This window comes from Pieris brassicae, chromosome 5, assembly GCF_905147105.1.
Source record: "Pieris brassicae chromosome 5, ilPieBrab1.1, whole genome shotgun sequence".
Taxonomy (NCBI): Eukaryota; Metazoa; Arthropoda; class Insecta; order Lepidoptera; family Pieridae; genus Pieris; species Pieris brassicae.
Window position 1 is genome coordinate 10,271,573 of NC_059669.1, and position 13,528 is coordinate 10,285,100.

Consider the following 13,528-nt stretch of genomic DNA (forward strand, 5'->3'; position numbering starts at 1 on the left):
CGTATCACATGGATAGTGGTTCAAATAGGACATTCGGAAACTTGACATCACGGTGGGAGTCCACTCAAATACACTTAAGTACTAACAGGTATAACTTTATTAGTTTTATTTGCTATAGAATATATACGTATTAGTATGGCTTACATCAATAAGGAAGCTTATTCCGGAAACAGAAACTACGCTAATCTTCACTTTTGTTTGCCAAAGTCGCAATTTGCCAAGTGAATGTTCCTCTAATGACCTTACTGACCTGCTTCAACTCTACACGTTCTGGATATAATTTTATATGCTCAAAAACATATAACACTAAACATATACCTACACTAAATGTGAAAAAAAATTATGTCTTTTATATCTTAGCACAACACATAAATAATAATTCGAAGCTGCAACTTCTTGGTATTTTGACAGAACCAAGTTTATATATCCTTGAAGCAGTTATGACTGTAAAAAATCATCAAAAATTATTCAAACGTGTATAGAAACTTTCCTGTATCTACCGAAGGAACCAACACGGCTGTCGCTGCCTGCATGTTGAACCACGATGTCTACAAAATTGTTTAACTACTTTCCGAAGGGAAAAGAATGCTTAAATTTTAAAGGCAAGGTGCCCTTAATGCATCGGAGAGTATTTAGATCATAAGGTTTGTCAACAATTGTAAATAACTTTACTGTTTTTATTATTAAGACATTATGATAATTAATCTGACATTTGCATGCCTATTTTTATAATACCGATTGTGTGGATTTTAATAATTAATCAATCTGAATGTCGTTTATTTACAAAGTATCATTGCAAATAAACGACTTAATTTTTATTTCTTTAAACCGCCTTACTTCTTTAGCCTCGACTTGAAAGCACATACAGTATTTTGTTAAAAACTAAAATATTATAAAATTTTTCAAAAGTTGTAGTTCAAGTGCACTGGTGCTAATAAAAGATTTAAATTGGCTGGTAGAGAGCACCGTCGACCCCAGAGCTGGTATTTTCCTCGCACAACGAATAAGTATCGCAATACGGCATGGAAATGCCAGCGTTAAAGGTAAACTGTCACAGGAAAGGTTTTAAGTTCGTTTCAGTTTTCTATTCATCTACTTTTAATTATTATTTCTTCTTTATTTTATATTCCAATGTAACCAACTACACGAAATAATAATAATAGTAAATAAAATATACATTTTTAAGATCTGTGTTAGTTGGTTTGCTTACAATTATGATTTGTAACCACAATTTCACAATATAAAATTGATTTATTAACATTTTACATTTACCACCAGTTCGGAAATCAAGTGCGTAGAGTGAGAAGAACTGGCAAGAAACCCTCATTCACTGTTCAGACGAGTACAGAGTTAAACGTTGTTTTAAAGTGATTGTTAAGCGGATAAAGATTCTGTTTTTTTTAACTACATTGGACAGTTCAGCTCACAAGTATATCTCTTGGTGGTCATTAGTGCAACAATGCCGAATACTTTATAATAATAATAAACCAAATGATATACTCCCGTATTTAGGACTTATCTATCTCTTTTCGTCACAGCATAAACTTTGTCAGAAAGAGACTAAATACCTAATACTTTCGCTAACAGTTTAGACTCCATTTTTACAGAACAGAAGTAAACGGGCAGGTGGCCCATGTGATGTTAGGTGTGCGCGAGTGAGTTGCCTTTTAAGAATTGGGTACGCTCTTGAAGGAAGATATGTCAAATTGGTTTGTAAACACCTCGACTACTGCTGCTGCAGCTGGTTCAAAAAAACGCTGTAGTATAACGAAGACGAGGTGATATGAGAAACTTCATATTCTGCCTCAACTTCCGAATAAAAATTAAATAAAGGCTAGCGTAAAAAAATATAATAAGATTCATTTTCTATATAATATTAATTTTAAAAGCCGGCAACCCACTCTCTCTTTGGCAATTTGATTGTCTATAGGCGACGGAATCACTTAGCATCAGATGACACAGACAACACAGAGTAAAATTAATAAAAACATAACGTGTGGTTGAATATACCTCTATTAGCAAGGTTTACACGCATTAGGCATTTAACTACTGACGATCAGTTCGCTAAATTGTTTCCATCAAGTCTGCAATCAGTACTTTAGTATCTAAGCTACAAAACACGCAAAAATGGCGCATTTTTACTATTACTTCCACCGTCTATATTACTCCAGGTCTTGGAGGCCAGATTTGTAACTCCTGTATGAAATTATTCTATGACTCAACAAGTGCATTTTCCACATGGGGAAAAATTTTTCACTCACATCCCTTACCAGTAGCTTTGCAACCCTCGCGAGGGGTGCACGCTTTATAAATTTTGTCGTCTAATTATCCTGTTACTGAAGAACGAATATGGGTGAGTAATTTACAGTTTCTAAATATATATATAATATTCTGATACGAGTTTTTTTTTAATTGGTCCAAGAGCTCGCTCGAAAGCTATAAATAATTAATGTTTCTACCAGTAAACAGCTATAGTCAACAGACAATCTTGCAATACATAAAGTTAAAAAATCTAAACTTATTATTTATTAGAATTTTTTGTTTGAATGTTTGGTTAACCGCTATGAACTTAGGAACGACTCGATTGAGTTAAAGTTTTTTACAGGATAAACCATTAATTAAATCTGGCTGTGTTTATTGTAACCGATGGGATGAAACCGCGTTGTTGTATTGGTAAATACAAGAATTATAGTTGGTAAACTATACTATTTTTTAAAAGGCTTGCTTCCTATTCACCAATGTATTAACTAACGTCCGAAAACTAAAAGCACGCATAAATAGGATGCATCCAAAAGCCCCCCATTTTTACTTTCATTTATATACTGCTATTTCCAAAATTATGAAAATTTTATAAAATTTATCTAATTTTGGTAATCTATACAATTATTATAAAAGGTTTTTATTAATATGTTTGTAACTAATATACTTAAAAACTACTAGATTACAATTCTAAATAATTTCTTAGTATGAATATGTTTATATAAAAAATATAACTACCTTATTCATAAAAACTAAATCATTTTTTACTTAAGTACTGCTTCTAACTTGCAGTGTAGATTTATTATAGCTACTAAATTTTTTATAACAATAACAGTAAAAAGCACCGTAAGGTATATAATAAAGCAAATGTAATCAAAGATATATTGCTAACTCAACGACTTAATTCGTTAATTACGCTGTCAATCTGATTTTATTATGCGATTTAAAAGTAATTCAAATCCTACCAAATGAATTAAAACTAAGTGAATTTTATGAAAACACTTAAGAGTTCGTTTTCTTCTTGACTTTATGTTATTTAAAAATATGTTTAAAATGTTCCAAGTATTTTCTAACATACCTATAAAAATGCTGAACCTTCAAAGAAGACGGTACAAATAAAAAAGTGTGAATATATTGTATTTGGACAATTGCATACTGATTAAGGAGATATAAAAAAGAGATTAAAGGCTGGCAACTCTTACGACTGTTCCAAAGGCTTGCTCGCCGCCATTTATTAAAATAATAAATTTATTTCATCCCTATGTTTTCGTGACAAACAAAGAATATATTATTAATATCGGAGGCCACAGTTTTTGGCCCACATTTTTCTACGCTTATAAATTTCACCATTTAATAATAATAAAAGGATTTTATTTAAAACACTGCGTTCATGTTTAATATACATTACGCATTTCATCTTTGGCTATATTTTTAGTATATAATTGCTTTTTTGTTATATATAATAAAGCTGGCCGAGTACCAAATGAATAAATTAAGAATGTAGAAAGACGTAAAAATACACTTTTATAGAAAAAATAGTTTGTGTAGAAATGCGATAACACAGTATTACACTTAAAAATATCATTATAGCCCATGGCACTCTAGAATAATGTAGCTGAGACGATTTTTGTTATAGCTTCGTTCATTCCAGAGATTACTTCTGTGATTATGTGGCGCTGGGGGCCCGCGATATTGTGGTCCTTCACCACAATATCGCGGGTGCCACATTACCTATGAATTAGGGGAAAAGATCACCCTAAAGGAAGGATAACCCAAAGCTCTCGAACGCTTAATCAAACTGTTACGGTATCACTTTGCCTTTGCCCCGTGTTACATTAAAAAAAAACTATTTTCGCACCCAAAGGTATTTGACCTAATATCAGGAGTAAGTCCGCACGCGGCCCGCGTCTAGGGCGCCGAAAGGGTTTGATGGCACAAACTATGAATGAATTAGGAAAATAGATCGCATCCCCAAGAAAGGATTTCTAGATATAAAATTTAGTAAACAAACTACGTCGACGAATATTATATGATGTGCGAAATTAATTCAGATGTTACACAGTCCCAATAATTGTTTGATGTCCTCATTTAAGAGTAGAGAGGAGAAGAAAAAAGCAAATAAAAATATTGTTAAGATATCAACATTTAAACATTTTAGTTTAGTAAGAATCTGTAACGATACAGGTTCATGCGGCATCTTTTGTTTCAAATAGATGACAAATTAAACATATATGTATAATACTATCGATATGTAACTGTATGGTTCGATACTTGACAATTTTTACACCTGGCAAAAATAATTTTCACAAGTGTGTTCAGTTACACAAGTATATTTGTATCAGATTAAAAGAGTGTGCTGCTAGGCCATTTTGGGGAATAAGGGACGTCAAGCAAAGACTTCTCTTCCATCTGAATAATATTTATAATTCAAATTTCGGCCTAAACAAAGTCATTTATTCCAGACTCCTCGGTAGTCAAGAGCGAAGAGAATCTGCAATGTAGACCCAAGTTTCGAGCCTGGTGTCAAACCCGACGCTGTCAACTCTGGCGGCTTCTCCTACTGCCTTTCATACCAATTCTCGCCCTGATCGTTCAGACAACTCTATCGCTCAAGAACAGTCTTACTAATGGATTGGAGGTTGCTGATGTTGAGGAACAGGTATGCAACTAAATATTTAGCAACTTGCAATCAGCAGGCGACACTTGCAATCGGACAGGTCCGAGGTCTGAATTAACCGAATTAAATTCAAATTAACACTTACAATATACGCTTGATTTCAATAATGCGAGCGATCGTGACGTGGAATTATATAAATTAATTAATTAAATGGAAATTGAAATCACAAAGATTATGCTAAAACGTAATTTTTGCTCTATTTCAATATTCAAGAAAATCAAATAAGATTTGTCTATTAAAGTTAAATAAAAAACGAAATCAAATAGCATATATATAAAGAAAATCTCTAAGCACTGATTGCCATTTCTGTAATAATAACTAAGCCCAAATTTATGTGTTAAGGAGCCCGTTTTAGACACATGTGGTAGCTTTTTGCCTTAACACAAGCCGGTCTGGGCGCAAAATTTCTATTCTAAAGCATATGTACGGTGATTCCACAGCAGAAGAAGAGAAATTGCCTAATTTTATAACTCACAAAGTTTATTAAACTAAGAGGTAATTAAAGATAAGTTTCTGAGTTTATAGTCAATTCTTTGTCAGGTTTCTGTCAGGCTTCTTGGGAAAAATATAAACGAAACAAAACAATGGTATACAAGGGAATTTCATAAATACCAAAATATTTGAAAACTGGTACAGAAGTAGCATCATTGGCCCACGGTATTTGTTTTTAATTCATCCCTTTTAGACACGACATTAATAACGTTCTAAAACTTAGTACAAAAATATTTTCCTTTTAAAAATTGTAATAACGTGATCTAAAATTGTTTTTCCGTGGAAAATTTATTCACGTCAGTTTCTGTTGTACTGACAGACTAACACGAAGAATAAATTATAGTCGCAAGACACGATCAGTGATTTTTTTATTTTGTAATCTGTGATTATATCCATGAATAGACGTTATTTCTGTTAGTACATCTAATCTTAAATAAGTACCTAAATAAAATCCTTATTATAATGAGGTGTACATAATAAAACACATCTGATATATTCATTGACACGGAGATTAAACCATGACAGCCTTCAAAACCACCAGGACTAAAATTTCTATAAATAAAAGCATATACGTAGCACAATAATTACTAAAGCGAAAATTCTTTAACCTATGTTTTTAAATGAAGCTACAATATCACGTCGTCGTCACGTGTCTATGGCCGAGAGGTTCATGAAAATTTATAACATCAATACTATTTCCATTGAACTTTTCTTGATTAGAAACTTTTAATTTCACCCTTGATTGCTCTGCTATATTGCTCGGAATTCTCATTGCAAGATTCTTTGATATCTCTGATCACTATTGTGAATATACGTGATATTTGCGTTTATATTCCTCTAAATTCTAGTTCTTTCACTGCTCTTGTATTTTAGTGTTTGAAAAACATAACCTATAGTCTTTTTTGACCTTCAACGAGAAATAATTAGTTCCAAAACAGCTACTAGGCTTGGACTTCGACGACACAGAATTGTGCTTATGGGCTTAGTGAGTAGTGGCTTCAGCGTGCGACTCTCATCATTCACCCTGAGGGTGAAGGTTAAATCCTCGGCTGTGCACCAATGGACTTTCTATGTGCGCATTTAATATTCGCTCGAACGGTGAAAGAAAACATCGTGAGGAAATCGACTTGCCTTAGACCCAAAAAGTCAACGGCGTGCGTTAGGCTCATCACCTGTTTGCCTTTTAGATTAACAAATGATTGCGAAACAGATACAGATATCTGAGGCCCAGACCTAAGACCTTTTTTATGGGCTTAAGACGCGTTTTAATAGCAATAATTGTATCCACTTACTTAGTTATAAACCAGTCCCTGATGTCCCAAACCCGCGCTGTAGGAAAATGGGACTTAAATGGGTAACAATGCTTAATTATATTATTATGTTTACCATCCATAATTACAATGTATTACTGTGTACAGGTCAGCAGAGCAACTGAGCTAGGAAAGTTGGTGACGAGATTGCAGCAAGAGAGGTCTGAAGTTGCGTTCTTCATATTTACCAATGGAAGTACATTAAGGTGACCATTTAAGTACTAGTGATGAAAAGATCAGAGTGTGAAGATGTGGAGCAAGTGATGATGCTTTTTTATTGAGCTAGGTCTACGGTGTCAGAGACGATCAATCTTTTCACTTGACTAACCATAAACAAACGAAAACTGCAATTTCTTTTTAGTTCTTCGGTTAAAGTAATCTAGGAGTTATAGGACTGTCTGAGGTCCAATTGTAGCGTCACTGTTTTTTTATTTAGAAAAAGGCACAGGAGTCTTCGAGATGCCCCAAAAGCTCTGTCATCGCAGGGCATGGACACCCCCGTTTTTTTATATAATTTTTATTTATTTATACCTATTTTATTTATATTCTACTCATTTTCTGTTATTGTGAGATTGCATCATAAGAGTAGAAAAGTCACGCAAAAGCACAGAAGTAAAAGTTGTATGGATATAACCTAATATATAAAATTTTCGTATCACGGTCTTTGTAATTAAACTCCTCCGAAATGTCTCAACCGATCTTCGTGATATTTGCGTTTAAATCCGTCAGCGAATCGGACATCTACTTTTCGTCCCCCTTAATGTTAAGGGCGAACCACCCCCAAATTTATTTTATCACACAGCCTACAAAAATACATACAACCCTTAATGTTCACCCCTCTTCAATCAAACCATATTTTTATTAGTTAATAAATTTCAATCCGGAAAATCTAACAGTCTCTGGGGTAGTATAGCAATGGTATGTTTAGTACATTTAGTACAGTACAAAACAATTCTATGGTCCAATTTTATTTTCGTTTTCGTTTGTGAAAATGAAATAGATTATCTTTATTTGTACAGATCGAACCTTACACAGCGTTTTGCGGCGACAGACAACGCGCTTCTACAGATGGGCGACTTACCACCTCTAATGTTCAAGAACAGACTGAAACCGATAGATGGCGCTGCATTTTTACAGGAGTTGTCAGAACTGAGGTAGGTAACTTATTTATTTTACATTAAGGATAAGACCGATTTGAAATTTTTGGATGTTACCGAGAGTTTAATTATTATATTTAAATTATTGCAGTTAATTTATAACTAATATTAAGGAGATGAAACATTTGTATTTATGTAATTTATAAAAACCCAAATATTACTGGACTGATTTTAAAAATTTCATCGCTATTTCAATACGAGTAAAGTCTATTTACCGAGGAAAGCTTTAGGATATAGGCCATCGTGCTACGAATGAATGCAGCTTAGCACAGCTACTTATATGTATACATAGTAAATTGTCATTGTCAACTTCCCTATTTTAAGTAAAATAACGCTTGAACTTGATTGGATAATATAAAATCCAGGTGTCAGAGATCAATTTCACTTAATACAAATCCCACTATTAGTTACAATCACGGAAAACACAAACAAAGAGCCGTGGAAATAAGCTCATTTATAGAGCTCTAAGGTGTTAAAACGCAATATTGGTCACAACGCTAAGGTGTATTGATTAGAAATGTTTAATGAGATAGTATTTTGTAACGACCTTTATGGCTTAGTGGTTGACGCACATGACGTATAAGCGGAAGTCTTTTGGTCCCAAAAATGGTTTCAACCAGAGATCCGTATAACCTCGACGTCCGTCGTTCCGCAACTAAGCGTTTTTTAAGGCAGTTTTTGCCTAATACCGCAATGTGGTACCAGCTGCCTATTGAAGTATTTGCCAACCAATTCGACTTAGGGTCCTTTAAAATAAGACCGTACCAAACCTTAAAGGCTTGATACATACAAAAACCTCTAATAAGGTAAATCATTCTCGACACACACGAAAAATGTTATCAAAATCTCTTTAGCCGTTTAGGAGTTTCATTACGAACACATGTATAGCAAAATGTATAAATATACCAGCTGTTTATTTGCTGAATTGATAAATAACCTAGATACCGACTTAGCCATCCGCCGCGCTGGTGTGATTTGTGAATCTAAACCAACCAGGCATACAAAAAAATCATTCAAATTGGTCCAGCCGGTTAAGAGGAGTTCGATGACATACACACAAACATAGTCTTTTGTTAACATAGCTTTTACACGTTAAGAAAACACTTTTTAAACGGATTGAAGCTATGTATTATAATTATAAACTTATAATTATTTACATAATTTTAGATTTTAAAAGTGTTTTCTTAATCCACACATACAGTCGAATTATATTTATTAAGATATGTCACTATTGCAAATACTTATGGCCTATATATAAATATAACTCCGCATTATAGCAGTGCCTTTAAAAATCTAATCTGTTATAGAATGCAAATTGACGCTGAAAATAGTCTAAAGCACAAAATCACACGATACACTGAAATAATGTTATTACAAGTTAACATAAACTGTTAATTCTATAACACGATTTATTATAATAATAGTATTTTATATTTGTACACAACCATTACTACTTATTTAGGTTAATTTAACATTAAACTGTTTTTTTTTTACTAAAATTCAATCTTACTAATCACCAATAAACTCAGATACTGTAAACTTAATAAAGATCGAGCGAAACAAACTTTGTCGCGACATAGACTGATCGACGCTCGGGAAAAATTTTGATTAATTTAAAATCGTATTAAGTTTCCATCAGCACCTGTGCACTTACAATTAAAATAAGCTACTTTCCCGAATCCTCGGTACCGAAAATCCGGTTTCTACGTGGTTCATAGGAACTATGCGTCAGTGAATAGAAATCTTGTTATAACTATTTGAGTGTATTGAGAAATCAGTTAATAAAAAAATCCGTGAAAACTCGTTGACAAGTTTCAAACAATTAGTACATGAATAGTTGCCTTAATTTTACACATAACTGTGTGTGTTTTTTTCTTGATGCTTGAGGGTAAAATAAATACAATTAAGAGCAGCTAGCAAGACTTTATATACAGCTGAAGTTATACAATTCAGTTGCAGAATTATACAAACAGCTTCATTATCGGACGTCAAGGCAAATACGATTTTCCTCGACGACCGTCGTTCCATAACTAAGTGTTTTTAAGGCAGTTCTTGCCGCACCACCATTATGGAACCAGCTGCCCTCTGAAGCACTTCCGAACTATTTAAACTAAAAAAGCGTACCAAATCTCAAACCGGCCGAAAACGCACTCACAGCAAGTTACGAGTGCCAATGGACGGCAGTATCAATTAACATCAGATGAGATATAAAAACTTATCAATGCTTACAATTACATTACAAAGGACACTTTTATTTAAACCAAGTTATGTTGGTAGTCATTATATACAAGAATTATCAAAGTAAAAATACAAAAGAACGTGCAGTACTTTATTGAGAACACGGCATCTGCTCATAAAACCTTCATTATAGGTTTTATTGGATATTTATAGGAGAAATCGTAAAAAAAATCGGTAGCTAAAACCTGTAATGGGGCGCGCACCTTGAGAATAATTTACTTTTCCAATTAAACTAGATTTCAATTATACCGGATAAACAATCTTCTTTTAACTGTGAGGCAACAATTTTTAAAATAGTATTATATATTTAATACCATGCTTTAAGTTGATTGACGAACGTTAAATGCAATTCCAAAAATTTGTACAAATCCAAAAGAACAAATATTTCTCAAACAATTATTCTGTATTATGAGATTACCGAAAAATATAAATGTAATATTTGTAACATCAGCTTTGTGCTAATCTGAGCTTCTATTTAATTTGTATAATTATTTTATGTACAGCTTATTTATTTATTCACAGAAAAACATACATTAACCTTACAAACTATCCAGATACGATGATGTCGAGAAACAATATAATAAAATATAATAAAAAATGCCAATACAAGGTAATAAGGGTTGAGGCTATGAATATGATTTTGTCCCATTCGGTGTCGAGACCCTTGGTCCGTGGGGACCAAGCGATAAGGCTTTTTACGTTAGTTGATATCACAGGTCATTAGTCTAGCTATTCAAAGGAGGGACGCTGCCAGTATCTTCGGAACCTTGTCTAAAGGGACTCCTTTTAATAATTTTAGTTAATATATTTTAAAGTTGGTCATTTTTTTTGTTATATTAATCAATGTAGGTTGGATTTTACTTGCGTTGGATTACTTTATATATATATAAAGTATATAATATGAAACACTAAATATACTCAATATCGCTACTGTGAAATCACTCTGCGATCATATAAATATATCGATAGTGTCGGCGAGAGCATTCTGTAGGTGCAGCTTCTGTGTTAATGGGTATCTGTGCTTGACTGTTTCTTGTCCTTGGGGCTTGGTATCGCAAACAATCCGTCGCACATATCCCCTAGGTACACGAGTTCTTGGAGTACACTTAGGTATATTAAATGCTATTTCAATTAGTTTAGTACCTAGGTAACACTGAAAATTTTTAGAAAATGAAAGGCGGCTTAATGTAGAAAGTTGCCAATACTTTTATTGTTTTTCGGAGTAATCTCCGTTCCTCTCTACACATCGTCGCATTCGATGGAACCACTGAGAAAAGCAGTGGGACCATTCTTCCTTAAGGGTCTCTTCTATGGCATTTTCGTACGGATTAACCGCATCTTCAGGGCTCGTAAAGCGAATACCTCGTTCTTGGGTATAAATGAAAGTCACAAGGTGCCAGGTCAGGACTGTATGGCGGATGACTCATTATCTTGCCCCTGAAATAGTCAAATATTCACCAGTCCATGCGAAGGTGTTTGTGATCGTCGGTTAAGGTACGGGGAATCCATCTGATACAAAGCTTTCTGACGCCTAAATATTCGTGTAATATTTTTTTAACTTGACTCATACCAATGCCTAGGCTTGCCCATATCTGCTGATAGGTCACTCTCTTATCTTCCTCTATCATGAGTCGCACAGCACTGATGTTATCTTCAGTAGTCGCTGTTAAAGGACGTATCTCAAGCGGATCATCATTGAGATTGCTACGTCCACGCTTAAACTCGTTAAACCAATTGTAAATAGTGGAACGAGATGAGGCTTCATTAAGAAATGCGAATCGCAGCCTATCATAGCTTTGTTGTTGACAGAAATCATTGAAATCGTTGACCGAAAGTTTTCCCGTGTTAGGTTAGTTTTCACGTGTAACAAGAGTTTTAGATTTGCCGCCAATTCACAAAAACAAATGACAAATGAATGCAATATACTACATTAGGTTACCAAAGAGTTCTAAAATTGAAATTCAAAAAGTTTTAATTAGCAATGTTTCTAACTGGCCCGTTCTAAATATTTTCAGTGTTACCCACGTATCAAATTAAAAAAATAATAAACAACCTTATGAAGTGCAATTAATGCTTCGTTTATTATTTATTTCGACACGTTTACCTTAGAAGTATTTATTTATAATTCGTTAAATATACATGTAAAAACAAGTTACATAAGTTATTAGGCGGCCTTATCGCTAACAATATGGTATGGAAAAATAAAAAATAAACACCAAATGAGTCATTACATTGAGGAACATTAAATATAACACTAGTAGTACTAAAACTATACTAAACCTAATTTTAGGGTTAAATAATTATTAAAGCTTAATTAATGAATCCATACAAAAGTTGGTTAGTTTATATTTCTTAATATGAGTATCAGTTGTGTTAGTATAAGTTGTATATATATGGTATGGCCCCTTTTAGGGTAAAATCATCCTCCATATTTTTCCCTTTTTTCTGTTATTTTTCTCAATAAATTGTTTAGATATTATTGTCTTGCTTTGGATGATAGGGATCTTACAGTGAAAGAGAATAATTGTTTTCACCATAGGGACCAGCCGGATGACTTACGGTTTACAGATTGCAAAATACTACCCATTTTTTTAACATGGTAATTGATGTTTTTGTATTTCCTTTGTTTTCCAATATGATGTGTTTTGTTTTCTGATTTAGTTGCTCTTAATCTTAGGGTTAATGAGTCATAATTAGTATAAATAAGTAGCTAATTAAACCGAGGCAGAAGAGAAATTCTTAAAATTCTTAAATAAATTTAAAGACGGCTAGTCTGATATCTAAAGATAGTAATGATTCAGTAAACAAAAAGAAAAGTAACTGATGACTCAATGTATAAACAAGTTCTTCTCGCAGTTTTTGTCCTACTCATCACAAATGTATGTCGGCCACTTAGCGGTTAGCAATTTAGGATATTTTTAATTTTTATTTGAATGGATAAAATTATAGGACATTTTTTTGCCATAAAGTTTGGGGTTGACACAAGCATTCTAAAAGGTAAAAACATAGGTTCTCAATTAAGATGTTCAGTCGTAATGATTACAATTTAAAAAAAAAACAAAGGAGCAGTGTTGGCCCTGTGGCTTCAGCGTGTGACTATCATGCCTGAGGTAGGTCCCAGGCTGTGCATCAAAGGAATTTCTTTCTATGCATTTAACATTCGCTCGACCGGTGAAGGAAATTATCTTGAGGAAACTGGCTTGCTTTGGACGCCATAAAATTGACGGCGAGTGTCATGTTTCAGAGTATTTCTTACTTACTTTGGTCGTTCCGTCGCGAAAACTTGGACATCTTGTCCAATTGTCTTCATCTAGGTGGAAGGCAATAGTGGCAGATCCAACTCGTTGGTGTGACCAAGTAACGCCTCTCACGAGTCTCCCCATAACAGCTGCGCT

At 33.7% G+C, this 13,528-nt stretch overlaps 1 protein-coding gene across 1 annotated transcript in view; it reads left to right on the plus strand.

The window, feature by feature from the left end:
• Positions 1 to 4,868: 4,868 nt before the first annotated feature.
• LOC123710356 (receptor-type guanylate cyclase Gyc76C) overlaps positions 4,869 to 13,528 on the plus strand; it is a 35,889-nt gene continuing 27,229 nt past the window's right edge. Inside the window, exons 1-3 of the mRNA XM_045662187.1 lie at positions 4,869 to 4,918; positions 6,847 to 6,944; positions 7,758 to 7,892. Coding sequence (XP_045518143.1) covers positions 7,807 to 7,892 — 86 coding nt within the window. The 5' untranslated portion in view covers positions 4,869 to 4,918; positions 6,847 to 6,944; positions 7,758 to 7,806. The remainder of the gene's footprint in view (positions 4,919 to 6,846; positions 6,945 to 7,757; positions 7,893 to 13,528) is intronic.